Source organism: Gambusia affinis, linkage group LG11 (assembly GCF_019740435.1).
Source record: "Gambusia affinis linkage group LG11, SWU_Gaff_1.0, whole genome shotgun sequence".
Classification (NCBI taxonomy): Eukaryota; Metazoa; Chordata; class Actinopteri; order Cyprinodontiformes; family Poeciliidae; genus Gambusia; species Gambusia affinis.
In genome coordinates, this window is record NC_057878.1 from 1,015,733 (window position 1) to 1,042,446 (window position 26,714).

The following is a 26,714-nucleotide window of genomic DNA, read 5'->3' on the forward strand; positions in this document are numbered from 1 at the left end:
GGGGAGACATGCAGCAAAGGTCGTCCAACCAGGAATCTAACTTGCGACAGGATTAAGGCCTTCATATTTACAGCCCACATTTCTGTGGTAAAATGTTTATTTCATTGGTCTGATCTAACATCCTAATTCTAAACATAGCTTGAAATGAATGAGCAGAAACAAATACTTGAATATTTGTCTGTGTGTAAAAAGTCTATACACTGTTTCGCTTAGTGACAGAGTAACTGGGTAAAATGGTTGGATGATTTTGAAAAGAATAATCTCGTGATGTGGGATTTATTTCCCCTCAATAAAGAAATGTGCCTAAATTGAGTTCTTTTTTTTCTTCTGTACTGTAGTAATTTTCAGCACTGTCATAGTATTTTTGTTTATTACATGGCTTTGTACACATCTTTAAAGTGATGTATGTAAAGAGTGCTGCGAACATATCCCAAGTACTGCTATAGCATTATACTTGCAAAACTGTGACTCTTCAACAACTCTTTTAGATGCTTTTGTGTTGGATATTTATTGATGGAAACAGAAGCAAAAGTGATCAATAGTAAAACATCGAGATACAAGGTTTTTAGTCTATTCAATTTTGTAAAAGGATATTTTTAAGGGAACATTGTGGGACAATTTCTTAGTTTTTAATGTTGGAGATGTTAACGATCCCCACTGCCACTCAATGACTATCAAGATAAATTGCATCACTATTTTCAGGTATATTCCCACATATGGGTACATCTTAATGTTTATGATTGTTTTCACTTGATTTCATCAGGAATACTCTTGTTGGAAATGTTCATTTTTCTCATTTTATTCTGTGAAAGTCAACAATAAAATCCTACACTTTGTTTTTCTTTCTCTTCTTCTGAAAGAGGATCTGAGTGATTTTAATGATGGAAAACTAGACCAAATCCATGATGACCTGACTGTTCTCTGTTCAGCTAAATGTTATGAAACAGATACATGCTCATTACTATTTTTATGTACGACATTGTATAAATATGGTTCTCAAATGACAAAATTTCATACTCAATACAGATGCTACAAAAAGTGTTGTTATTAATAGAACACCACAATTCCTGGAATTGTAATTATAAACAGAATACCAGTGTGTGTAATATCATAAAGCCTCAGTGCAATACTTATATGTATTTAGTAAGGTTCATACATTCCCAATCTGGGTGTTAGTATTATATTTTGCATTAGTGTGAGCACTCACTGGCTCTAATGCCCACACCCAGTCCCACCAGGAGAACATTTTGGTCTACCTTTATGGAACTAAATTGGGTCCCTAAAATCTTAAGCTTAAACAACAACAAAAAAAACAAGATTTGACACTGGAAAAAAAAATTATAATAATAAGATATTAAAACTGAAAAAACCCTACTCTTCAGATTGAAGGGTGATTTTCAGTTTCAAATGTTTTTTTTTCTTTTTTTAGTTTAGTTAAAATTTTTTGTTTCTTTTGAAAAAACTTTATAGCCCCAGTTTAGCTCCATCCACTTTTTCTTCCAGGACAAAATGACCACTAGAAAAGACTGAGAGACATGGTCCCTTAGTGCTTTGACAACGTTGAGAAAACCACCACCACTGTCCAACGTCTGGACTGAATTTTATCATCCTTGTCAACCTCCACTGGACAACACAGGAGGCTCATCCTGATAAATATAGTTATTAAGCGCTGGTGTCCTGCATGTCTGTGAGTCCTGATTAACTGGTTCATTAGAAGGTCTCTACAGAGGCAGGCAATTCAGCCATTTGAATCACCTGTGAAGGAGTAAGTATACATGTAAAACCTTCAGGTTTACTCTGTATTTCCTTCATCCTCATGCTGTATGGTCATAGCACACCCAGTGGTCCAGAGATGCCAAACTCCAGCCCTCTAGGGCCAGCGTCCAGCAAATTCTACACGTGTATCTGTTTCAACACAATGGAATCAAATAATTAAGTCATTAGCATTACTCTGTAGAATTTGACTACATGCTGAGGAGGCATTGCAGCCAATTGATTCAATGGGTTTGGATCTGCAGTAAGTCCTCACAAAGAAAATCAGCCTCATCCTTTTCCTTCCTCACAATATTTCACTCATGAATTATTCCTAAGAATACATCTTTTCCTTCAACTTTCCATTTTACTTATCCTTACGGATGAATATTTGATCTGAAAATACTTTGTTTTCACTTTTAGTGGTTTCATGCAAGCTTTTAAATACCTAACAGCAGTTAAATGAAATTAATGCTGGAACTGCAGCTGAGTGTAACATCCAGAGCAGACTGCTTTCATCAAAACACTGATGTGGAGTTTCCAACCTTCACACTGAACATCTTAACACGCTTTTTGGCCCGGTTCATTTCCTTCAGAAGCATTCCACAGCAGAGCTGAGGTAATGCACACACATTAACCACATAAGTAAAGCCCAGTGGCATTAGTTAATCCCTCCTGTGCTGATGTGACTTATAGCGCATGTTGTAATAATGCCAGCCCTTCCTGTTTTAAGACTCTGCGACCAGGCTCCACTCAGCCCATGGCTCAAAATGGTGAAAGCAGTGGCATAAATCAGCTACAGCACTCTGCTGCTGTGTTGATTATCCAGTAAGAAGCTGGGTCCTGCTTCATTTAATGATGCCTCTGTTCCACAGTGCTCCACAAGCGTCCCACGGTCATTCCAGTTCCTTCCTGTTGTGTTCTCTTGTTGCCAAAAGCAAGCTGAATGATTTTTCCTGTCTGACTGTGTTGAACTATTCTTAAAAGCCCAGAGCCTCTCTGTCAAAGATCTATCATCTTGGTTCTTTCTTGTGCTTATTGATTTGATATGTCACCTGCCCAGAAATCGGTTATGGTGGAGCTGGTAGTCAGTCATTTTAGGAGAGGCTGTTTGTCTCTGTTTTAGCCTCCATCTTTCACTGTGTTTCACTGTTTATGTCCTCTGGCGTTATCTGGTGAAGACTGGAAGTCAGCGAGGGGTGGAAAAAAGCAAAAGAAGAATGACATCTCATAGTTGTACTCAGAGGTCTTTGCTTTTAGCTCTGCAGGGAGAAAAACACAATATGAGAGCCCTTATTTTGCCTCAGGCTGCCTCAGTGGTCATTTCTCCTCCACCTCTCATGGTGCTGTTAGAACAAATGTTCTCACATTTCTCCAGCACACCATCATTTTTATCACTTTACATCAAATAGTTTATTCAAGAAGCAGAGTCAGACATTGGTCTTGCCTTGGTCCTGTCATAATTATGTTTTATTTTTTTGTTTTGGCTGGAGAAGGATTTAGATTTTCATGCTGCTTCTGTTTAGGATACTCAGGAGATATACATTTCTTCACCTTTCTGAGACTTTTACTGCACTCACCAGATCTAAGTAGACCATTGGTGGCTTGTTGTTTATTAATTCTGCTCTATCCTCTCTCTTCCTGCAGAGGTTTGATGGGAATGTGAATTCAGAGACGGTTGTCCAGAACAAGCTGTCCCACCCGGTGAAGACACGTTTCCTGCGTTTTGTCCCTATTGACTGGAACCCCAGCGGGTGGATGGGCCTGAGAGTGGAGGTGTTCGGATGTTCCTACAGTGAGTACCCAACACCCTGTGGCTGGGCCTGTTCTCTGAAAACATTCAGCACTGTGGAGCGTCCACTCCTGCTTAGATCGTTACCCAGTGATGGATTGTAATGAAGAACATTTTCTCACCTCTTGCTTTTACAAAGGCTTGATTCTGTAGAAAAGGAGATTTTTATTTTATTTCACTAAGGCTCACAACATCAACCTACGGCAAGCACTGGAACATTTTTAAGATGACTACCCAGATAGCACCACATGAGTGAAACAACATTGAAACAATATCAGGCATAAATATTGTATCTACACTGAACAAAATGAACTTAGGGGGTTATCACATTAACAAAAGAATATTATGTACTTTTAACTAAATAATTTCATGTTTCAAACAAAAACATGATACAGTCATGTTGGATAAACAAGAAATTCAACAACTTCATGGAACTTCAAATTTAATCATGTTGAGATAACATGATTCATTATAGTCAGACTGATCTTGGGCTGAAGACGACAAGTGAGATCAAGGGATATCACGCAAGTTCACGCAAGATCATGGGAAATCTCGGGATATCACTTGAGACAATTGTTTTTTGTCCCAACTTGAATAACATTTATTCAAGTTGAGATAACGTGATTCAATTTAGTCAGATTGATTTCCCTCCGTAGAGGGTCTAGCGAGATCAGGAGATCACGAGATCACGAGAGATTATGGAAGATCATGTGACATAACTGTTTTGTGCCTGGGAAAACTTCAAAGCAGTTTTAGTTACACATTAAACTATAGATATTTGTTTTTTCTATGCAGCTAACTATTGGCATTTAAGAACTACACTGTAATAAATAGCTGTAAAAGCTACAGCATGAAAATACAGTTAGGTGGCTGGGTTTTGAAAATACAGTTCTGTTGTACCTTTTCTAATTGTTGAGTGTTCTTTCTACCCTTTCACCCAGTCCTGTTTTAAAACACTTAATGTGATGTAACTTAAAAAAAAATGTCTTCAAATTCATCCATCTATCCATCCATCTTCTTCCGCTTATCCGGGGTCAGGTCACGGGGGTAGCAGCTTCAGAACGGAGGCCCAGACTTCCCTCTCCCCAGCCACTTCCACCAGCTCCTCCAGAGGAATCCCATGGCTTTCCGAGGCCAGCCGAGAGACATATTCCCTCCAGCGTGTCCTGGGTCTTCCCCGGGGCCTCCTCCCGGTGGGACGTGCCCGGAACACCTCACCGGGGAGGCGTCCAGGAGGCATCCTGACCAGATACCCGAGCCACCTCAACTGGCCCCTCTCGACGTGAAGGAGCAGCGGCTCTACTCTGAGTCCCTCCCGGATAACTGAGCTTCTCACCCTATCTCTAAGGGAGAGCCCACCCACCCTACGGAGAAAACCCATTTCGGCCGCTTGTATCCATGATCTCGTTCTTTCGGTCATGACCCAAAGCTCATGACCATAGATCGACCGGTAAATCGAGAGCTTCGCTTTTTGGCTCAGCCCTCTCTTCACCACGACGGATCGGTACAGCGCCCGCTTGACGACAGACGCTGCGCCAATCCGCCTGTCGATCTGCCGCTCCCTTCTTCCCCCATTCGTGAACAAGATCCCGAGATACATGAACTCCTCCACTTGGGGCAGGACACGCCCCCTGACCCGGAGAAGGCACTCTACCCTTTTCCGGCTTAAGACCATGGCCTCGGATTTGGAGGCACTGATCGCCATCCCAGCCGCTTCACACTCGGCTGCGAACCGCTCCAGCGAGAGCTGCAGAGCACGTCCCAATGAAGCCAAAAGGACCACATCATCCGCAAAAAGCAGAGATGGAATCCTAAGGCCACCAAAACGGATCCCCTCAACACCCTGGCTGCGCCTAGAAATTCTGTCCATAAAAGTAATGAACAGAATCGGTGACAAAGGGCAGCCCTGGCGGAGTCCAACTCTCACCGGAAACGAGCCCGACTTACTGCTGGCAATGCGGACCAGACTCTGACACCGGTCATACAGGGACCTGATAGCCCATATCAAGGAGCCCGGAACCCCATACTCCTGGAGAACCCCCCGCACGGCTCCCCGAGGGACAAGGTCAAACGCCTTCTCCAAGTCCACAAAACACATGTAGACTGGTTGGGCGAACTCCCTTGCACCCTCCAGGACCCTGCTGAGGGTGTATAGCTGGTCCAGTGTTCCACGACCAGGACGAAATCCACACTGCTCTTCCTGAATTCGAGGTTCGACAATCCGACGGACCCTTCTCTCCAGAACCTCCGAATAGACCTTTGCCAGGGAGGCTTAAGTGACGCCCCTGTAAATGGAGCACACCCTCCGGTCCCCCTTTTTGAACAAGGGGACCACCACCCCAGTCTGCCAATCCAGGGGAACTGCCCCCGATGTCCATGCGATATTGCAGAGTCGCGTTAGCCAACACAACCCTACAACATCCAGAGCCTTGAGGAACTCCGGGCGGACCTCATCCGCCCCCGGGGCCCTGCCACCGAGGAGCTTTTTGACCACCTCGGCGACCTCGACCCCAGAGATTGGAGAGCCCAACCCAGAGTCCCCAGGCTCAACTTCCAAAATAGAAGGCATGTCGGTGGGATTGAGGAGGTCTTCGAAGTATTCTGCCCACCGGCCCACAACATCCCGAGTTGAGGTCAGCAGCATACCATCCCCACTGTAGACAGTGTTGGTGCTGCACTGCTTACCCCTGTTGAGACGCAGGATGGTGGACCAGAATCGCCTCGAAGCCGTATGGAAGTCTTTCTCCATGGCCTCTCCAAACTCCTCCCACACCCGAATTTTTTCCTCAGCAACCACCCGAGCCGCATGCCACTTCACCTGCCGGTACTCATCAGCTGCTTCCGGAGTCCCACAGGCCAAAAAGGCCCGATAGGACTCCTTTTTCAGCCTGATGGCTTCCCTCACCAAAGGTGTTCACCAACAGGTTTGAGGGTTGCCGCCGCGACAGGCACCAACAACCTTGCAGCCACAGCTCAGATGAGCTGCCTCGACAATGCAGGCACGGAACACTGTCTTCAAATTAACGTAATTAAATCATGGAACGGATTTCCACACGATTAAATAGCTTTCCTTCAGCATGAAGCATGCTTGTTGAGCTAATTTAATTTTCACGAGTTGGATCAACTTAAATAGCTGCAAGTATCAGCTTAACAACTCTTTCAGGGTCATACCCTAAACAGTTGTTTTGCTTTGAAAAGAGAAATGCATGAACAATAATGGACACTTCCACTTATGGATTGAAAGATGCTGTATTTTCATTGACAATTATGTGACACCTTATAGACCTGATTAACTTAACTTATAGACCAGTGATAAGTTAAGTTATCACTGTAACAGTTGGTTTCTCCAGCGTGCTGTGGTGGCCCAGGGCTTTAGCACACTACACGTTTGGAGGTCTTAGTCCTCGACATGGATGTCGCTGGTTCGAGTCCTGGTGACCTTTGCCATATGTCCTCGCCCTCTTTCCTGTATGCCTACTCTCAAAAAAAATATGAGCCACTAGTGCCCCAAAAACTCTTCGGAGGAAAAAAAAAGTTGGTTTCAGCTAAATTTGCATTAATTTTGTAAAGTAAGTCATTTGGTCCAAAACATTGCAAATTAGTAGGGCTGGCTCTTTTAAATTTCATTGGGTAAATGAGTAACGTAGTAAAATAGGAATAGATAGGAGTAACAGAATTCCGTGGTGCTGAAATAAAGCAAAGTAATCAGGTGGAAATCATTTCCATGATTTTTTTTATGTTCATCCAAAGAGATATTTTTTTTCATTGTATGTTGAATCTATGTTGAAGCCTGAAATTGAAATGAAATTGAAAATGATTGGTAACTTACATGTTGAATCAACTTTAGGGTTAAAACCAAAGCTGATGGTTGAGTCAATGTTGATTCAACCATCATCTGATTGTGGATCTACATGCACATGTGGGTTGATTTATATTGAATGAAAGCTAATTAATCAATGTTGATTCATGTACATTTTTTGGTCTGAAAGGTACACATCATACAATACAATTAAAAGTTTCTTCACTGGTATTAAATACGCAATTTTATTGGCAGATGACAAGTATTATCTAGTTCATAATTAAATTAACACATTTTCAGAAAATATGTTAATTTAACATATAATGTTAAGAATGACAACATGGCATTATTATAACATTTTATATAAGAAAACAGGAATAGATCTGTAAACATATTAGACTGGTTTTTGACTGTCAAAGTCTATTGTATGTGGAAGAACAGCATCAGTGAGGTTAAGCCTTGTACTGTATGAACCAGGGAAACTGTATGTGTTGGGGTAACCCAAGTTTGACTCTAGTTGGCATCACTTTGGTTTCTTGTGTTGCCTTCCTCCCGTTCTGTAATGAAGCCACTTCTTGACAGTTTTGATGCAGTACTCTACAATCAACTTTGGGTCAAACTGCTAAGCAGCAGTTGAAAAACACAAAAATAAGAGAGAGGAAGGCGCTGGTTAGAAAGATGATAAACATTAGAAAAGTTCTGAAATATTAAACAGTGTACTGGTTATAGGTCTGAGAACAAACACAAACTGTACGGTTCCCCATTTACACTCATAGGTAAATTGATAAGGTTATTGATGAGTAAATTTATTCAAAAATGTCAATTTTTTGCTAAAGATACCACACAAATAGTAATAGTCCAGTTCACTTTAACTGATTACCAATCCAAAAATCAAAAGATTGAAGCAGGTTTAGATCAATATGTCTTCAATTCAGAAGCTGGTTGTGAGTTATAGATATTTTTATGTAAACACATTATGCACAGTCAGTACTAATATTTATAGACATCAGCTAGTCATACAGTAAATAAGTTAATTGCAGAAGTATATTTATTTTTTTCTCCTCTCTTCCGACATCATCCTGCATGACTCCATTTTTACCCTTAAATAGTTTTCTAAAGCAGATTTTCAATCAAAGCAGGATATAATACTAAAGGAAGACCAACATCAGAACTGAAAGATTTGCTTCAAACTACGAGACTGAAGGGTCTCCCTCTTCTCAAACTAAATGGTATACAAAAAAAGACAGGCTTTGTCGATGTCCAGCTAGAAACAGTCTTTTCTGCTTTCGTTGCCTCGTTTTCTCAGCTTTTGTCAAGGATAGTCTTGGTTTTACATGAACTGATATTTTTGTGGAGAATGAGGGTGCATCAACTTGGTTTCAAAATTGATAAGCAGTTTTTTCTACTAGTTTGTTGGGATCACTGTGCTGTTGGAACACCCACCAATAACCAAGTTTCAACCAACTTGGTGTTAACCTATGTGTCATGAGTTGTGGTGTTGTTGGTGGTCAGGATGGATGTGGCTGGACCAAGGTTATGGTGAAAATGGTGGTTTTAATCTAGAACACAGAAATCCAGACAGCACAGCTGACTGATGAGACAAGGAGACACAGAACTGGTATCAGTCGTTTGTCAGGATGTTAGATAAATGAACTAACACGACTTGCCTTATGATTACAAGGAACCAACAGGGAAACACAGTCACAGGTATAGGCTCATAGATATAGAGTCTATGAGCCTTGCCGATTCTTAGACTGTTAATGAACCTTCTGACCAGTTTTCAGAAGGCCATAGTTTTGGTTTGATGGTGAAAATCTGGATGTAGTTGTGTGTTCAACAAGGACCATGATTTAAAAAGATGTAAACAAATGAAAAGTGATCAAATATTCAGCCAAATGGTTCAAAAATATTTTTTTCTCCTCTCTTCCGACATCATCCTGGATGACTACATTTCTACCCTTAAATAGTTTTCTAAAGCAGATTTTCAATCAAAGCAGGAAATAATACTAAAGGAAGACCAACATCAGAACTGAAAGATTTGCTTCAAACTACAAGACTGAAGGATCTCCCTCTTCTCAAACTAAGTGGTATACAAAAAAAGAAAATGGTGGTTTTAATCTAGGACCATTTCTTAAATATCAGTGTGGGGTATGAAATTATTGAACCCTGGGTGTACTGGAAGCTGTTTGTTGTAGGATTTTATTTAACTACATTTATACCTGCTATGGCCATTTACTTGATGTTTTATGTTTATGCTAATCACCATGCGTAGGCATTTAATATTCTCACATCCTTCTTTCTAGTTCCTCACTTGCTTCTCCCTCATTTTGCAAGTTGATTTTATAAATATTCTCCTGTAACACTTGATATATATGTTCAAACTAAAACAGCAAATATGGGTTTTATGGGGTATTAAGTTCACTGCTAGTTTTTCAATATTTTTGAAAACTGAGAGCAGAACAGGAATAAATATACCATGCATTCTAAAAAAAATATTCATATAATAATAATAATAATAATATATCATTTCACCCTTGTAAAACACAACTGCTTAAGAGTAAAAATACAAATAACAGTGTCTTAGTATTAGTAAGACTGTGCATTTGTGATTCACTAATCCCTGATGTCGAATCAAAAATGAAATCTAACCTGCTGTACATTTAGAATTTTTTTCCTACCTCATTTATTTCAAAATTCAGGTTCAGGCTCTGCATCAGAATACAGTCATATTCATGCAGATGTTCTTTATTAACCAGTTGATCAACATTTATATTGCTGCCTGTTTTGTCCCTTAATGCAGTCAACACTCACTGCAGATCTGTGTTTAAACTGCAGATGTTGCTATGAAGAAAAACTGCCTTTGTTTAACAAGGAAGCACATTTCTGATAAATAATTTAACTACAACCCATGGCCTTAAAAAAGGGGTTGCCTTAACCCAATACTTCCTGTCTTTGACCATTTTTTTAAAGGTGATGGAGAAATCTGAAGACCATCTATCATTTTGAAGATTACAATTCACACTCTTTACCACTTGTAGACATGCAAACATTTTCAAATTTATGCCACTTCGGATGACAGACCAGTGCAGCTGAACCACTGGTTCACATTCAGCTGAATCTAGGATATAGCCTCTGCAGCAATCCCGGATGAGACATTTGACTATGTCTCATTTGATTATGTCCATGAAGGACCAGGAGGAAGTTGTGGGCCTGTGCTTTCAGGCCACAGCAGGTGAATCGTTCACAATGGGAGTTTAATCTCAGTCTTTGTGTGCTGTTACTGAGGCCACAGTCAATGTTTTTGTCACTGCAGAGAAAAATGTTTCATGTGTTCATTCTGTTGGATGTGTGATAGCCAAATGTGGACTTGTTTAAACTGAATAGTAATTAAACTGAACCAAATTTAAATATCACAGAATATGTCAGTTTTATTTTAAAATCTGATGGATAAAAATGGCCATATGACTGGATTTTTTTTTTACTCCTTCAGTCAAATTAGTAAACAATAAAGTCTAGCTTAACCTCTGCCTTATACATAAGTGTTACACTTCTGTCACACAGTTTTCTATCTTTTCATAGTGAAAATTTAAAAAGCATTTTTTCATAGGTGTAATCCAGGAAATTAGGGATTTTATTTAGCACATTGAGCCTTATACAGATACTTAAATATTTAAGTATGCATGCCTCTGTTGTATATGCATTCATATAGTTAGTCTGTGTACAATGAGAACAATTTGGTGAAAGTCACTGATATGCTGCATCATGACTAGCAGTAGGGATGATATTTCAATGCCTCTTAAATAGTCAGATAATTATTTATATTGTTTTGCTTTTTAATATTATTTATCTTGTGTGTGGTCAGATTATTATTATCAGAATTTATCAAGCAGTAAGGGAGGTCTTTATTTTCTCTTTCCTTTTTCAGCCTCTTGCCTCAAGTGGGTAAACCTTTTGGACAGTAAAGCTTGACATTATGTAACGTTATCATCGGGTCATTGCTGTGGTGCATCTGTAGCGATGGCGTGTGAGTGCTGCAGTGCTGATGTTGGCACATCTGGTGGTCAAAGACATCATATTTTCCCAAAGCACTGAAATTTAAAAGGTGTTGTGCAATCATGTGACAGAAGAATTACGTTTTGACTGATGTAACATTTTGCAAAAAATATTTAATTGATAACTATTTGAAATCATGCTATCACATTCTTTAATACTGCTCTTCCTGTCTGATGAACATCTCCATCAATCATTTCTTGGGCAAAATAACTCACTTTGTGACGTTCGGTTTGAACCTTTTCATGCATACACACAGTAAAACTGCTGCAGATGTAAACAGTAAGATCCCACTGTGATTTCTTTAATGTCTCTTTATCATATATTCACATGCTTTCACACTGTGTTGTGCATACCTGATGTGTTAAAGACATAAAAGCCACAAATGGAAGTTTCACACACTTGCAATCCTCGGTGAGTTGATGAATGTAATTTGAAACTGTTACACACTCCAGAGGTGCCACACAGGAAGAAGCAGCAACACAGTACAGTAGCAGCAGCGTGCTGCTCCTGGAAGCAAATATGCAAATTGCTGCTTTTCTTGTGCACCAGCCTGTCTCCTGATTCATGCCCCGACAGAACACTGAACTCTGAAAGCAATCTGTGCATGTGCTTATAAGTGCTTGGCATGCTGGTTCCATGTCTTGCCCTTTATACTTTGCTTTAAACAATTGCTTTTAAATGGAAAAAGTTACTGTAATTCTTTAAATATGAACAGGTAATACCCATTTGTAATAATGTTTGTTTTATGTTGGTAAAGAATTCACTGAGTTAACCCAACCCTCAGCCTCTGACTATAATGAAGCAAAAAGCGGTCTTCTGTGGCTGTGGACATTGATAAAGGGCAAGAGTACTTCCATTTATATTCTGAGCAGTCCTCAATAAGACATTTAATGGGGATTTACTGGCACACCTCTCCCACGCATTGTGAGGCGGCACTAACTAGATGAGCCAGAGAATTACTGCGCTGTGGAACAGTGTCAGAACACACCACAGTGAGCAGTTTTATGATAGCCAAGCGCCACATGGTACGAAACAGCATCGTTGAGGCAGACGGTTACTCTCTTGAGTGTAATTTTGTCTGCGTTTCTTTCAGCGCTGCTGTTCCAAGCTGAGTTTTTCTCTTCTTTAACCTTACTGTGAGAAAATGGCATGTCCTGTGGTTCATAAAGATAATAAACCAAGTTCAAGTTTGATAAGCTGCTGTCCTCTTGTTAGGCTTCACTTCAATAGATCTATCTGCTTCCACACTCAAACCTGTCACAATTTTCTCACTGTGTTTTTCTCCAAAACTATCACCTTGTGCATCACTCCTATTCAATGGAAAGGTGAAATAAAAACTTGGATTGTTCATATTTTTACAGTTGAGGGATTTTAAGTGGTAGAAAAATGTTTCATACAAAAACCACCAGCACAGTTATGTGTATGAGAAATGATAGACCTGTGCAGACTCTGCAAGTACTATGACTTATGCAAGCTGAAAAAATTTATAAACAATTAAATATAGTTTCTTTCCATGAGTAATATAAAAGCCCTGGAATTTAAATGGAGTCAGAGAACGTGCTGCAGAGACGAAGCTCATCAAATGCATTTTACAGTTAGGCCTGGTCTTGACTAACGTATTCATACCTTTTGAACTTTACATGAGAGTACATTGAAGTTGAGTGGAAGAAAAAAAAAAGATTTCTGTTGTTTTACAACTGAAAATGTATAGGTTGTGGTGTTCACATGTCTTCAACCCCTCCTACTCTGATGCTCCTAGGTGAAATCAGTGGAAACCAATTATTTTCTCGAATCCCTTGTTTAAGAAACAGAGACCACTCAACATATCTCAATGTGTCTTTATGTCACGATTTCAGAGAACAAACAGTTATGGTTACTGAGATAAAAAATAATATTCCTTATCAACTTAAAAGAAATAAAGGAACTATTTTTCAAAACAGCAATTAAACATCTTCAACTTTGTAAGACACACATTGAATTAATTGAGTTACACCTGAAATACTCTTAAATTTATAGTTTTGCCCCAAATGATTTGCCGTCAAATGATGCAAAACAAATTCACATACCTGTGTCAGAAAAAAAAAAAAAGTGAAACGTTGGTGTTGGTTTGCTCTTTCTTTGTTGTCAAGTAATGTCATAGGTAGCTAACTGCAGTATTAATGTGAGAGTGAATAAATATACTTTTTGTACCAATTTGTTCTTTAGTGAACATTGTTTAACATTGTGAAGACCAATGAAGGCAATGGAAAATGTTTATTAATATGGTAAATGAAACCAGAGTTCATATATTTGCATTATTCTGCTGTATTTGGCATATGAATTCTACGGTGGCCCTGAGGTGCAAAACATTACAACATTAACGAAGCACCATTACAAATTCAAAAACACATTAACGAAAACACTACAGCATTTACGAAAACGGAAAGGGTATGTCCCAGTTGGAGACCTGAGAAATCGCTGCAGCCAAAGCATTGTAACTCATAGACGTATAAACATTTCTGATTTGTAGTCCTGGTTGTAGAATGCTCCAGTTTTGTTCTAACCTTAACCCTTTGCTTCTAGTTAATAGAGCTCAACCCTTCATACTGGTTCTGATTTTTCCACAGAATCGTATGTGGCTGATTTTGATGGCAGAAGCTCTCTGCTGTATCGGTTCAACCAGAAGTCCATGTCAACAGTGAAGGATGTTATTTCTCTGCGCTTCAAGAGCCACCAGGCTGAGGGGGTCTTACTGCATGGAGAGGGGCAGAGAGGAGACTACATCACACTGGAGCTGCACCGAGGAAAACTGGATCTCTATCTCAACTTAGGTGAGCCACACCTTCCTGATATTGGCCCTGAAAATCACTTGTTTTCTTTCCTTTTTTGAGTTGTTGTGGTGATGGTGGGAATCATTCCCTGAGATTGAGAAAGCGATTAGAAGTTATGGAGAGGATGTGAGAACTTTATTTTCCAGGATGCCTCAGTGATTGAGTTGATGCTTTTTTTCAGCTTTTACTCAACAGATAGAAGACCCAAAATATTCATTCAAACTGTCTAATCTAAAGACAGGAATGCAGAGATGAATTGTATTTTATTTTTCTCGAAATCTTCCCAAGGATTAAAAAAATAAAACTGTATAACAGCAAACGTCTGCTGTGAGAACTTCTCACTAATTTCATAAATTGAAACTCATTTATATAGATTCACTACAAGTAGAGTCCAATTTTTCAGATAATAAAAACCTCAAATTCAGTGTCTCAGAAAATTTTAATTTTGCCAAAAAGCTATAGCCAAAGGCACCAATAGTTGGTTCAATGAACATGGTGTTACTATACTTGATTTGCAAGCAGCCTGGCCTGACCTTTAATCCCATAGAGAATATGTAAATTCTCAAGAGAAAGATGAGAGACATTGACGGCAGCCATCACAGCAATCTGGGCTTTATTACGCCTCAGCAGAACCACAGGCTGATCTCCTCCTCCATGCCACAACGCATTGCAGTAATTCATACAAAAGGAGCCCCAACCAGTATTGAGTGCAGAGAAATGAAGTGACTTTCCAGAAGTTTGACATTACAGCTTAAAATTTCATGTCTTTATTATCTTATGTGATAATGTGGATGAAATATAGCCTCTGAGCAAACCAAAAAGAACAAGAAAAATAATTATAGCTTTACCAGGTTCAGATTGAATTAAAAGTAACCATCATTTAGTATGAATTGGTTTATACAACATTGTTCAAGTCATATAGGTATGCAATAAGGCCCAAAATTATTCATACACCTGGCAAACAACAACCAAGCTTGTTTCTGCTGAGAAATAGGACTGGCATCTGTCCAAGATAATATAACAAAGATCTAATATTGTTATTCATTTGCATTCTATAAAATGTTTATTTACATCCTATTAGATGTAAATAAATGGTGCTGGCAGTTATTCAGTAAAAGTAAATGCCTTCATTTGCATTACAGCAGTTAGAAGCCTTGTTGTGTGAGCTGGGCAGCTTTTCACATGTTTCCATTGGAGTTTAAAATGTTCAGCTGGTAATGAACTCCTATTCTTTGAGGTTGGAATGCCTCCCTGCCATCACCATAATCTTTAGTTTATGGGGTGGATTTGTTGAACAGTGAGGAAGATATCCTAGTACAAAACTGATGAAAAATTCAGATTAAAAAATGAGTGACAGATTCTGTTGAGTACAATGTGGAGATTTGGATCGGATTCCCTTTAGGTAATTTGGCAGCCATACGGCAAGTTAAATATGATTTATTGTGTAGAATACATAAAATGCAGTGTACATACTTCACTACATTACATTTACTGTACATTTTATATTGAGTATAGCTGGTTAATAGTACATAGAACTAAGTGGACTGTGTATAACTTTAACTCCTTAAATTGTATTGAGTATGACATGCTGGGTAATCAGGATTTAAGAAGCATTCACTCCCTCCTACAGCTTTTGGATTGATCGCAGCGCATGATCTTAATTATGTAGATTGAATGACAGGGTTTCTTTATTGCACTAATAGAATGGTTTATGATATGTTTACTGATTTTTTCTCCTATGTTTAACAGCTGTTGCTTAACTTTGAGAGGAATTCTGCATAAGTTGAAGCTGCTTTCCCACCAGACCCACTGAGCTCCTGCTGTTGTCGTCCTTTTTGTGCAGATGATAGCAGGTCAAGGTTCAGCAGCCGCCGTGTTCCAGTTACTGTGGGCAGCCTGCTGGATGACCAGCACTGGCACTCTGCTCACATCGAGCGCTTCAACAGGCAGGTCAACCTCACTGTAGACGCCCACACACAGCACTTCCAAACCAAAGGGGAAGGACAGTCTCTGGAGGTGGACTACGAGGTGAGTTCTCAGCCAGATTGAATAACCTGACGAGAAGATGGAACAGCTGTGTAAATATTTCTCCACAGAGGCACAGACAACCTTATCGTGAACACAGACTGATGAGCAGCATTAGCGCGAGCCTTGCAGCATTGCAGCAAACAAAGTGTGCTTTGTGGAACTGCTGGAAGCACTCCTTTAAATATAAAATTAGAAAAAGACATTTTGCTGTTATCGAACAATACTGCAAGCCTCCAAAGACTTTCCCATTGTATTTCGACCTTGTAAACAGAAGCTCTTTTGTTTCAGAGCTTGAAGTCGCTGTCTGTCTCTGTCATCTCTGCACCCGTAGTCTGTCAGTACAAGCTGCACATCTGTGTTGGAAACAACAAACGCTAACCTTCAGACTATCGGTTACCGTCGCCATGTAGAGTGAGATCTGAAGACAAAAACAACAGCAAGAATTCAAAGTTTACCATGTCAAAGTAAAGAGTGTGAACAACAGCTTGATCAAAGAATAAACAGGAACATTAGTGCTGTCAAACCCACTGAAAAACTCCAGGCAACTATGGACAAAAAATTCATACAAAAGAAAAAAGGTGCAATAATTCTGCTGGGTAACACAATCACTTATTAATAACAAGCAAACTGTGAAGAATGACTTTGAAACAGGCCTTCTGCAACTTTCAGAAAATTACACATAATCCTCTTTGAGCTTTTTTTCCCCCAAGATCATTAAAATTGGAATGTAATTACTAACTAATAATAACAGATTACTTCCATAATTGACTTAACTGCTTAATAGTAGAAGAAAGATAAACATAGATTTGTGTAATTATTTTGGTGATTTTACAACTCTGAAAAATGATTAAAGTTCTTTGTTGAACACATTTCTTTTTTATAAACAAAAAAGTTCAGGTCAACCATTTTTCTGGCTGACCTGAACTGATCTGCTCCCAGTCTGCCGTTCACACAAATAAATTCCACTGCGGAAACAAGGGTGTGGCACTGGTGGGAGAAACAGAGGGGTTTCTTTCAGCGCTCTAGCTCAGAGATGTGGGATCATACCCAATGTGTGAAAGTATGTATTCTGTCTGTAGCTTCACTCAGCTGATGCACACTGAACCATGAAATCAGGTTCATAGCAGCACACCTTCAGATGCTGTGGTGAGAGGTGATGTTTTCTCACATCACCTCTCACTTGCTGAATAACTGGTTCAGTTGTTAAAGCACAATCTGTTAAGAACGTGTGTGTTCAGCATTCAGGTTACACCCATGTCACCTGAACATCACACACATTGTGGAGCAGAAAGAGTTTCTTTTCAGCTCATTTTTGTTCTAAAAGTGGCGCATGAGAGCAGCTTAGTTTGTTCTTGTGGTGTAATCAATCTGCTGTTCTCCGTCCTCAGCTGAGCTTTGGTGGCATTCCTCTGCCTGGGAAACCTGGCACCTTCCTCAGGAAGAACTTCCATGGCTGCATAGAAAACCTCTACTATAACGGAATCAACATCATAGACCTGGCTAAGAGACGCAAGCCACAGATACACAGTGTGGTGAGCTACACTTTAGTTTTCTTATGTGTTACACTATCAGAAATAATGATCAATTCCTCTCTTTGAAGAGTATCCCCGTTTTGAAGTCTTGTAGTAAAACTCAAGACCTGTAGCTAAAATCAGACCAATATATGGAGCTGTTTTTGACTTTGTTGATGATCAGATATACACTGAAAAAAATGAACTTAGGGGATTATCACATTAACAAAAGAATGTCATGTGCTTTTAAATAAATAATTTCATGTTTCAAACAAAAACTTGATACAATCATGTTGGATAAACAAGAAATTCAGCAACTTAACATTTATGATTTTTTTTTTCAATTTTTTTTCTCTGACGAGTCTTTGCAGCGCTAGTGGCTCATATTTTTTGCGATGGTAGGCAGACAGGATGGTAGGCAGGAGGGGGGAGGACATGTGGCAAGGGTCGCCGGGACCAGGAGGCCAGCCCGCGACTTCTGCGTCAAGGACTAGGGCCTCCAAACGAGGGGGGTGCTAAACTCCTGCACCACCACAGCACATCCCATGTTTATGAAATTTAATCATGTTAAGATAACATGATTCATTATAGGCAGACTGATCTTGTGCTGAAGACGACGAGTGAGATCACGGGATATCACGCGAGTTCACGCAAGATCATGGGAAATCTCGGGATATCACTTGAGACAATTGTTTTTTGTCTCAACTTGAATAACATTTATTCAAGTTGAGATAACGTGATTCAATTTAGTCAGATTGATCTCCCTCCGTAGAGGGTCTAGCGAGATCAAGAGATCACGCAAGATTATGGAAGATCATGCGACATAAGTATTTTGTGCCTGGGAAAACTTCAAAGCAGTTTTAGTTACACATTACACTATAGATATTTGTTCTTCTCTGCAGGGCACTATTGGCATTTAAGAACTGCGCTGTAATAAATAGCTTTAAAAACTACAGCATGAAAATACAGTAAGGTGGCTGGGTTTTGAAAATACAGTACTGTTGTACCTTTTCTAATTGTTGAGTGTTCTTTCTACCCGTTCACCCAGTCTGTCTTAAAACACTTAATGTGATGAAACTTAAAAAAATGTCTTTGAATTAACGTAATTAAATCATGGAGCGTATTTGCACACGATTAAATAGCTTTCCTTCAAAATGAAGCATGTTTGTTGAGCTGACTTAATTTTCATGAGTTGGATCAACTTAATAAATAGTGTGAAGGTATCACTGTAAAATAAGTTGGTTTCTCCAGCGTGCTGTGGTGGCGCAGGGGTTTAGCACACTACACGTTTGGAGATCTTAGTCCTCGACATGGACGTCGCTGGTTCGAGTCCCGGTGACCTTTGCCACATGTCCTCGCCTTCTTTCCTGTATGCCTATTGTCTCAAAAAAAAATATGAGCCAGTAGTGCCGCAAAAACTCTTCGGAGGAAAAAAAGGAGAAAAATAAGTTGGTTTCAACTAAATTTGCATTAATCATAGTAAAGTAAATTATTTGGTCCAAAACATTGCAAATTAGTTGGGCTGGCTCTTTTAAATTGCATTGGGTAAATGAGTAATATAGTAAAATAGGAGTAACATGGTGCTGAAATAAAGCAAAGTAATCAGGTGGAAATCATTTCCATGATTTTTTTATGTTCATCCAAAGAGTTATTTTTTTCAGTGTATTTGTCTCTAGGTAAGTTCTTTATAAATAATGTTTTTAAGCTCACTGTCAATTTTATCTTTGATTGTCGCTTCTCTTCAAAGAACTTATAAATGCCTTTAAAATATCAGAAATATCACTTTGCCATGTAAAGCTTATCTCACAGCGCAGTTTTCAAGGATGTAAAACTGATGGTATGATATGAGAGACAGAGAGAGAGAAAGATTGAGAGAGAGAGAGAGAAAAGACAAGAGAGAGAGAGAGAGAGAGAGAGAGCACGAATGTGTAGGCGAGAGGCAGAGTGGGCGATTTTACCGGAGGAAAAAAAAAATCTGTTAACGATTTATTTTGGTAATCATATATAGCTCTCCAGTATAATTCCACAGGATAATGTTTCACGGCCACAGACCGAAGTCAGTTCTGAAAGAACGTTTAGAGATCAACCCAAAGAGAAGTGGTGAATTTTTAGATGCACTGGCAAAAGATAATGATTATTATTTTAATTCTTACCCTGATTTGGGTAGGAGATATGAAAAGAAATATGAGGAAATGATCACTTCAAAACTGCATCCTGTGTTTGGAGTCAGAAAATTCAAATTAATGCACACTGTAATTTATTCAATTGAGTTCAATTTATATACCGTTGATTTACAATACATGTAATCTCAAGGCACCTTGTAATAACAAAAGTTAAATCCAGAGACTTACAGACGGATTCTAAGCCAGTTCCATACATTTCAGCTGATCCTAATTATCAAATAATGCAGTCAAGTTCAGCTTAATCATTTCAACATTTTCTATCTAAGGAAACCCAACAGGTTGACTTACCGCATGCAGTAACAGTGGAGAATTATTTGTTTATTGACTTTGCAGCAAATCCTCATGCTGAGCATGCATGCTTCAACAGCACAAAATAAACTTTGTTTTTAACAGGAAGAAACCCCAGCAGAACCAGTATCAGAACCTGGTTCAGTGTGAGCGGCTGTCTGTTTAACAAACCAGGGTATACACACAAAGAGAAACACAGAAGCACTGATCCCTAGAAATGTCCTCATCACAACATTCTTGCACATGCAGATTAAAGTCATTTTTACTCATAAAGCTTCAGAACATACAGAAGAATAAGAAAGACTCCTTTCTGTTTGCTTGAACTTGGTAGCCTATCAACACTTCCAATAACTTTTGTTTACTGTAGCAGGTTGCAACTCGTTGACTTGTCTGGCCTCAGTAGAGTCACATTAATGTTTCATGTTACCTTAACCAGATATTTGTAACGGATCTGAGAGCTGGAAAAAAATCAAGTTAATTGATCATCTAAAAAATTGAACTTTAGATTAAAAGGGGTGATGGTATGTGTGAAGAAAACTATAGACTATGGTAGGTGGGTCATGCTGTGGGCTCCAGTTGCAGCTTGTGACACAGGTAGCATTTAACTACATGAGATGATAGTAGACTTATGCCATTTAGGTTAGGAACAAACATGACAGAAACACAGCCTAAAATCTAGAGTAAGGCAAGTTGAGGCTTTTATTCAAAAGACAATCCAAAGTGATTTAGAGGCCAGTAGAAAATGTTATAAATGTAGCTGTTTTCTATTATGGAGCCAGTAAGTATTTAACTGGTTATCTGAACCATTTTTTCTGGTGCCAGAACTCTAGCAGCAGCACAGACTACAATGCTTCAGAAAAGTCCCTCAGTCAACCAACGGAAAAAATAAAAAATAAAAAAAGGAGAACCCTTAGAGGACTAGTAAAGAGAGAACTCAATAAACTCACAGATTTGCAAGCTGAAAAAAATCTAACTTTAATGACGTACATTTGAAACTGGAATGCCACTGAACATTTCCAAGCTCAGTACCCTTTTATTGAAGTTTTAAAAACACTCTTGCTCACACTCTGTTAACTCTACATTGCACCTCCAGAATGGTTTGTAAACAGATATTAAAATGAAGTCAGACAAAAAAATAAAAATATGAAACGCTTTTATATCTGTTGGACCTAAGAATCAACATGACATTTTAATGCCTCAAACATCAATAATCTTTAGACGGCATGAATCCTCCCACAGCTTCTGCTGCAGTAAATGTTCACAATTTATGATACTCATTCCTGAGTTTTTCTGAAGAACGCTGCCGGTGTGGAGTTTAATAGTCTCACTAAATTACAACTACCAGCACAAGCTACCGTCTTCTGATGAAGCACATTACCAACGCTGACTAAAGCAATGTCTGCATTGCTTTAGATGAAGGAACAAAAGTGAAATTCTTGTAGGTCATGCTGAAACAGCTGCATCAAAGCAAGTATGGATTTACAGCTTTTTTCAAGGCCATTACAGGGGACGGCATCAGTTGCTTAATATGACTCCTCCTTTCTTTTCTTCACGGTCTGCCTCTTTTGAGACTGGAAACTCCAGAAAATAAATTATGAGTCCATGAGCGAGTGTCAGGCTCTCCCAGTGTCATACATCAAACTAATTATTCAACCTTCAGTTTTAGTATCCAGGCCTACCATTGATCTGATCTGTGTTATGACCAGAGTCAGGTGGAATGATTTATGCAGATTTGAACATCTGACTAGTTAGCAAAGCTACAGTATAAAAATCCTCCAATCAGAAAATAGTGAATCACTGCTGATCTCTATTTTTTTGGAATGCTTTGACCTGGTGATGCTCATTTTGATAATTGATATTGGAGCAGCAGCTAAAACATTTGTTTCTAACCTTGCTACCATGAGCTTTTATTTTAATTATAAGAGGAAAGGTGAGTTTACACATTTTAAAGTAAACACAGAATAACTTAGTTGACATTTAAAAACTATTTGTATCTTGCTAGAATTATTTTAAAGAGCAGTCCCTGTGTGTACCTTGTAGAGTATCTAGTTGTCAAAACTTAGTCTGAAACTTCCAGAAGGCTGCCTACATTTCCAAACTAGCATGTTCCAGAACGGAAGTTTGAATCCATCCATCTACTCAAAACCTCTAACTCTCGGCATGTGGGTCCACTTCAACCACAACAAATCATGACAGTCTGAATAAAAAATTTTTTTTAAAAAGTATACTTTGAATTTGGTGTGGTAATGTAAGTACATTAATGTGCTGAGGAGAATAAAATGAACATTAACCAACTGATTATATCAGCTTACATCAAACTTCCACTGTGAGCAGGCACCATGTCTTAATTTTGAGGCATTGTCTTCATTTGTTTTAAATGATTTCTGTTCCTACCATTTAATTTTTAATTGGTAGTATTTTATGCTGATTTCCAAAATTCTAGAAATCTATAAAAGTTTGAATATATAATTTAAACTCCAAGCACACAGGGCTATCTAGGTATTGTGGAGTCTCTAACCATTCACATTATAACTGTAACTTCAGCGGTCCTGCTCTATTAGCTGGGGTCTGATCAGGTTGGCTACTGGACATAAACAACCAGGAATTCAAAAATGACAAAACTCATTCATTATACAGTTAGTGAACACACCAGACTGAGTGACTTTGGCTTAATAACACTGGTTTTTGTCAACAATGTTACTAGCTGAAGAAGACTACAGCTACTTTCATTATCAGTAAAGTCAGAAGAAACTTCAAAGGAAAATGTATAACATGTTCAGACATAAAACCCATAATCATCAATTCCACTATTATGCATACCTGCAGTCAGATGAAATGAAGCAAAATTGAAAGATTGCTTCTGACCTACAATGGCTATAAAAATATTTACACTTTGGATGTTTTACGATTTTATTGTACAACTTGGATTAAAATTGGGCTTCTCTGTAAAAAAAACAAAAAAACAAAACAAAAAAAAACCCCTCTTTTTAATAGAATATTAACAATTAAATGAAAATATGTTACATAATTAATTGACTGTATAAATATTCACTTCTTGCAGTCAGTATTTATTTGCCCCCTGGCTCTGTCCCAGCAGGGAGTCGCCATGGACCGGTCTCAGTCAAGTTGCACTTTTCCTCCATTTTTGCTGCTAAACTCTTGCAGCTCTGTCAGGTAGTCAGAACTGTTTAAGTCCTATCACTAATTCTATAATGGATTAAGGTCTGAGATTTGACAGAGCCATTCCAGAGCCTGCGCCTTACTGTCTTCAAACCATCTCTGTGTAGCTTTAACTGCCTGCTTCAGGTTGTTGTCTTGTTCTCTGAAGCTGTAGTTCTGTGGCTCTGGTGGTAAAGGCTCACCATAAGCGAGTTGCCGGTTCAATCAGAAAAATGGTGAATGACCCAAAGGGGTTGAAATTTACATTTGGGTTGTCTGTAATATGCTTTTGTGGGATGCAAACTTTGTAAGACATACTTAACCCTCCTGTTATGTTAGTTTCTGAGGTACAGCAATAATGTTCGTGGGCCAATTTGACCCGTGGAGTGTTTATTCATGCAATAGTGTCAGAAACCAAAAAATTCCTCCAAAACATTTTTGTATTTGATTATTAACTCCAATACTAACGGGCTGCACAGAGGCGCAGTTGGTAGAGCTGTTGCCTTGCAGCAAGAAGGTCCTGGGTTCGATTCCCGGCCGGGGATCTTTCTGCATGGAGTTTGCATGTTCTCCCTGTGCATGCGTGGGTTCTCTCCGGGTTCTCCGGCTTCCTCCCACAGTCCAAAAACATGACTGTCAGGTTAATTGGTTTCTCTAAAATTCTCCTTAGGTGTGAGTGTGTGTGTGCATGGTTGTTTGTCTTTGTGTTGCCCTGCGACAGACTGGCGACCTGTCCAGGGTGAACCCCGCCTCTCGCCCGGGAAGCAGCTGGAGATAGGCACCAGCAACCCTCCTGACCCCTTTAGGGAAGAAGGGTGTTCAGATACTGGATGGATGGAACTCCAATACTAACAATTTCAATCAATCTTTGTGCAATGATATATATTTTTTATTTCTCACAAATAAAGGATCAATGATGACAACTTACTCATTTAGTAATTTGGACATATATATAATTTACATTTTTTATGTAAATTCTCCACACAAAAAACAATAATTTACTTGAAATTGAATTTTTTTTTATATTACATTTAATAAAACTTTTCAATGTGTGATGTTTATAATTGAACTTGAGAGACATATTCTGTTCTGAGTCAAATTGACCCCCTGATTAAATAAAGACAAATTAGTCATGCAGGGAGTATTTATGTTTTCCTCCACTTCTGCTGAGTGTCCACTCAGTGTGGGTGGAGTTTGCCCATGGGAACAGAAAAAGTTACCATCAAAAGTTTTATGAACACCTTCTTTCTTGCAGTTTCCTAGTGAAATAAAGAGAATAGAAAGTGGGCTTGCGTGCGTAGGCTTGTGCATGTGTGCGTGCGTGATGGGGTGTGTGTGTGTCTTGAAATATGTTTCATAGCTGCAAGGAAAGTATACGCAGGGGGGTTGCAAATATGTAAAATGAATAAATGTTCAATTTATATGTAGAGTTCATCAATTTTCTGAACACATTTCGTCCCTAATGGGGCGGGAGGGTTGCTGGTGTCTATCTCCAGCTGTGTCCTGGGCGAGAGGCGGGGTTCACCCTGGACAGGTCGCCAGTCTGTCGCAGGGCAACACAGAGACATACAAGACAAACAACCATGCACACGCACACTCACACATAGGGAGAATTTAGAGAAACCAATTAACCTGACAGTCATGTTTTTGGACTGTGGGAGGAAGCCGGAGAACCCGGAGAGAACCCACGCATGCACAGGGAGAACATGCAAACTCCATGCAGAAAGACCCCGGGCCGGGAATCGAACCCAGGACCTTCTTGCTACAAGGCAACAGCTCTACCAACTGCGCCACTGTGCAGCCCTAGAGTTCACCTATTAAGAAAAATAGAAAAAGTTTCATGCAAAAAATACTTAAAAAACCCCGAAAAAAACAAAACTTTAAAACGGATCAATTTGACCCGCAACATAACAGGAAGGTTAAATAAATAAGTACATTTATCAAGTTATCCAAATGCATTTAAAGATTAAGCAAACCCAAAATTTAGACATTGATGTCTGTCAAAATGAGGAGTTAGTCAGTCAAACTTTAGACTGGTTAGAGAGCTGTAACAATTCCTCGAGTGATTTAAATACTTCCATTATAAAAAGTCCTTGAGGAAAATGTATCTGCTTTGAAGCTTTGCTAAATTATGTTTTATTATTTAGCGCACTTGTTCCGGCCGGGTCATTATTTGTGTTGGGCAGCACTCTCACTTCCACCTTTGAGTTGTTGCTAAGTGCTAGCAGTAAAATGTCCAATTTTCCAAGTTTTTATCATTTTTTGGGTACAAATAGATATTCTTATTTTTCTTTTTCTCCCCTTCACGGGGTCTTTTGTGGGCTCTAGTGTCCCTTATATGAAAGTAGGCTGACAGGAAAGGGGGAAGGCATGCGGCAAATGTCAATCAGGTCTGGGAATCGAACCTGCGACAGCGAGCAAGAGACAGAGAGAGAAAGAGAGAGAGAGATAGAGAAAAATGAGAGATATTTTTTTTCATATTACTTGAGTAATTGTAAATAATAAATAATTGATAGAGCACTCGATTACTGAAATAAAGTCCCCTCTGATCTCTGGACAGCATTCCTGTTTATACAGCTCTACCCAACACATTTTTCAGCATGAGCATATGATCACATTCACATGTTTCTCATTGACGCCTTATTTGGGTCATGGCTCTTATCGTCTCGTTGAGCCTCTGGACTCTTCCTTGTGCCTTCAGGAAGACTGTATCCATAGATGAACTTGTTTTTCAAACTCAATGTTTTAGGTGTGAGACCTGTTTTGCTGATCATTCCAAAATGTCCTTTTGTGTGTCCAGACACTACATCACTCATAGCACGGAGACCTCAGGTTGGGTGTGTTACAGAGACATACAGACATAACCTGTTTTCAGACATTACAAGATTTATATGCACTGTAAATCAGGAAGTGTGATTATTTTTTTAACAAGTATCTCTGCTGTTCATTCAAACTGAGACAAAAAAAAGCAGAGTAAGAATTATACAAGGAAGGCTCAACAGAAAGCAGAAAACATCCTGTTTCACTCTTATAGACTTTAATGACAAAAATCATGACAAACAAAACTTACAAGTAGCCAGGAACACTCAAATCGCAGGAAGGACCAGGTACCTTGTACGTATGGTCAAATTGGAGGAACAGTGAGGAATGAGAGGAGAAAAGGTGTATGAATACTGATAGAGTGAACGCTGGACATGGGCTAATTAGCTAACGGGCTGTGAGTGTGTGTGAGAGAGGGGATAGCACCACGGTGCGAGGGAGATCAAACAGGGGGAATAAAACTGGCAAGGAATAATGAGGGATAAACAAAAGGAAAAATGAATCAAATCTAATCAAAGA

General features: G+C 39.1%; 1 protein-coding gene across 1 annotated transcript in view; it reads left to right on the forward strand.

Annotated features, from left to right (window-relative positions):
* Positions 1-26,714, forward strand: part of LOC122840202 (contactin-associated protein-like 5) — a 177,804-nt gene that overhangs the window by 62,160 nt on the left and 88,930 nt on the right. The window contains exons 4-7 of the mRNA XM_044132441.1: positions 3,400-3,547; positions 14,003-14,206; positions 16,050-16,234; positions 17,623-17,766. Of these exons, the coding sequence (XP_043988376.1) occupies positions 3,400-3,547; positions 14,003-14,206; positions 16,050-16,234; positions 17,623-17,766 (681 nt within the window). The remainder of the gene's footprint in view (positions 1-3,399; positions 3,548-14,002; positions 14,207-16,049; positions 16,235-17,622; positions 17,767-26,714) is intronic.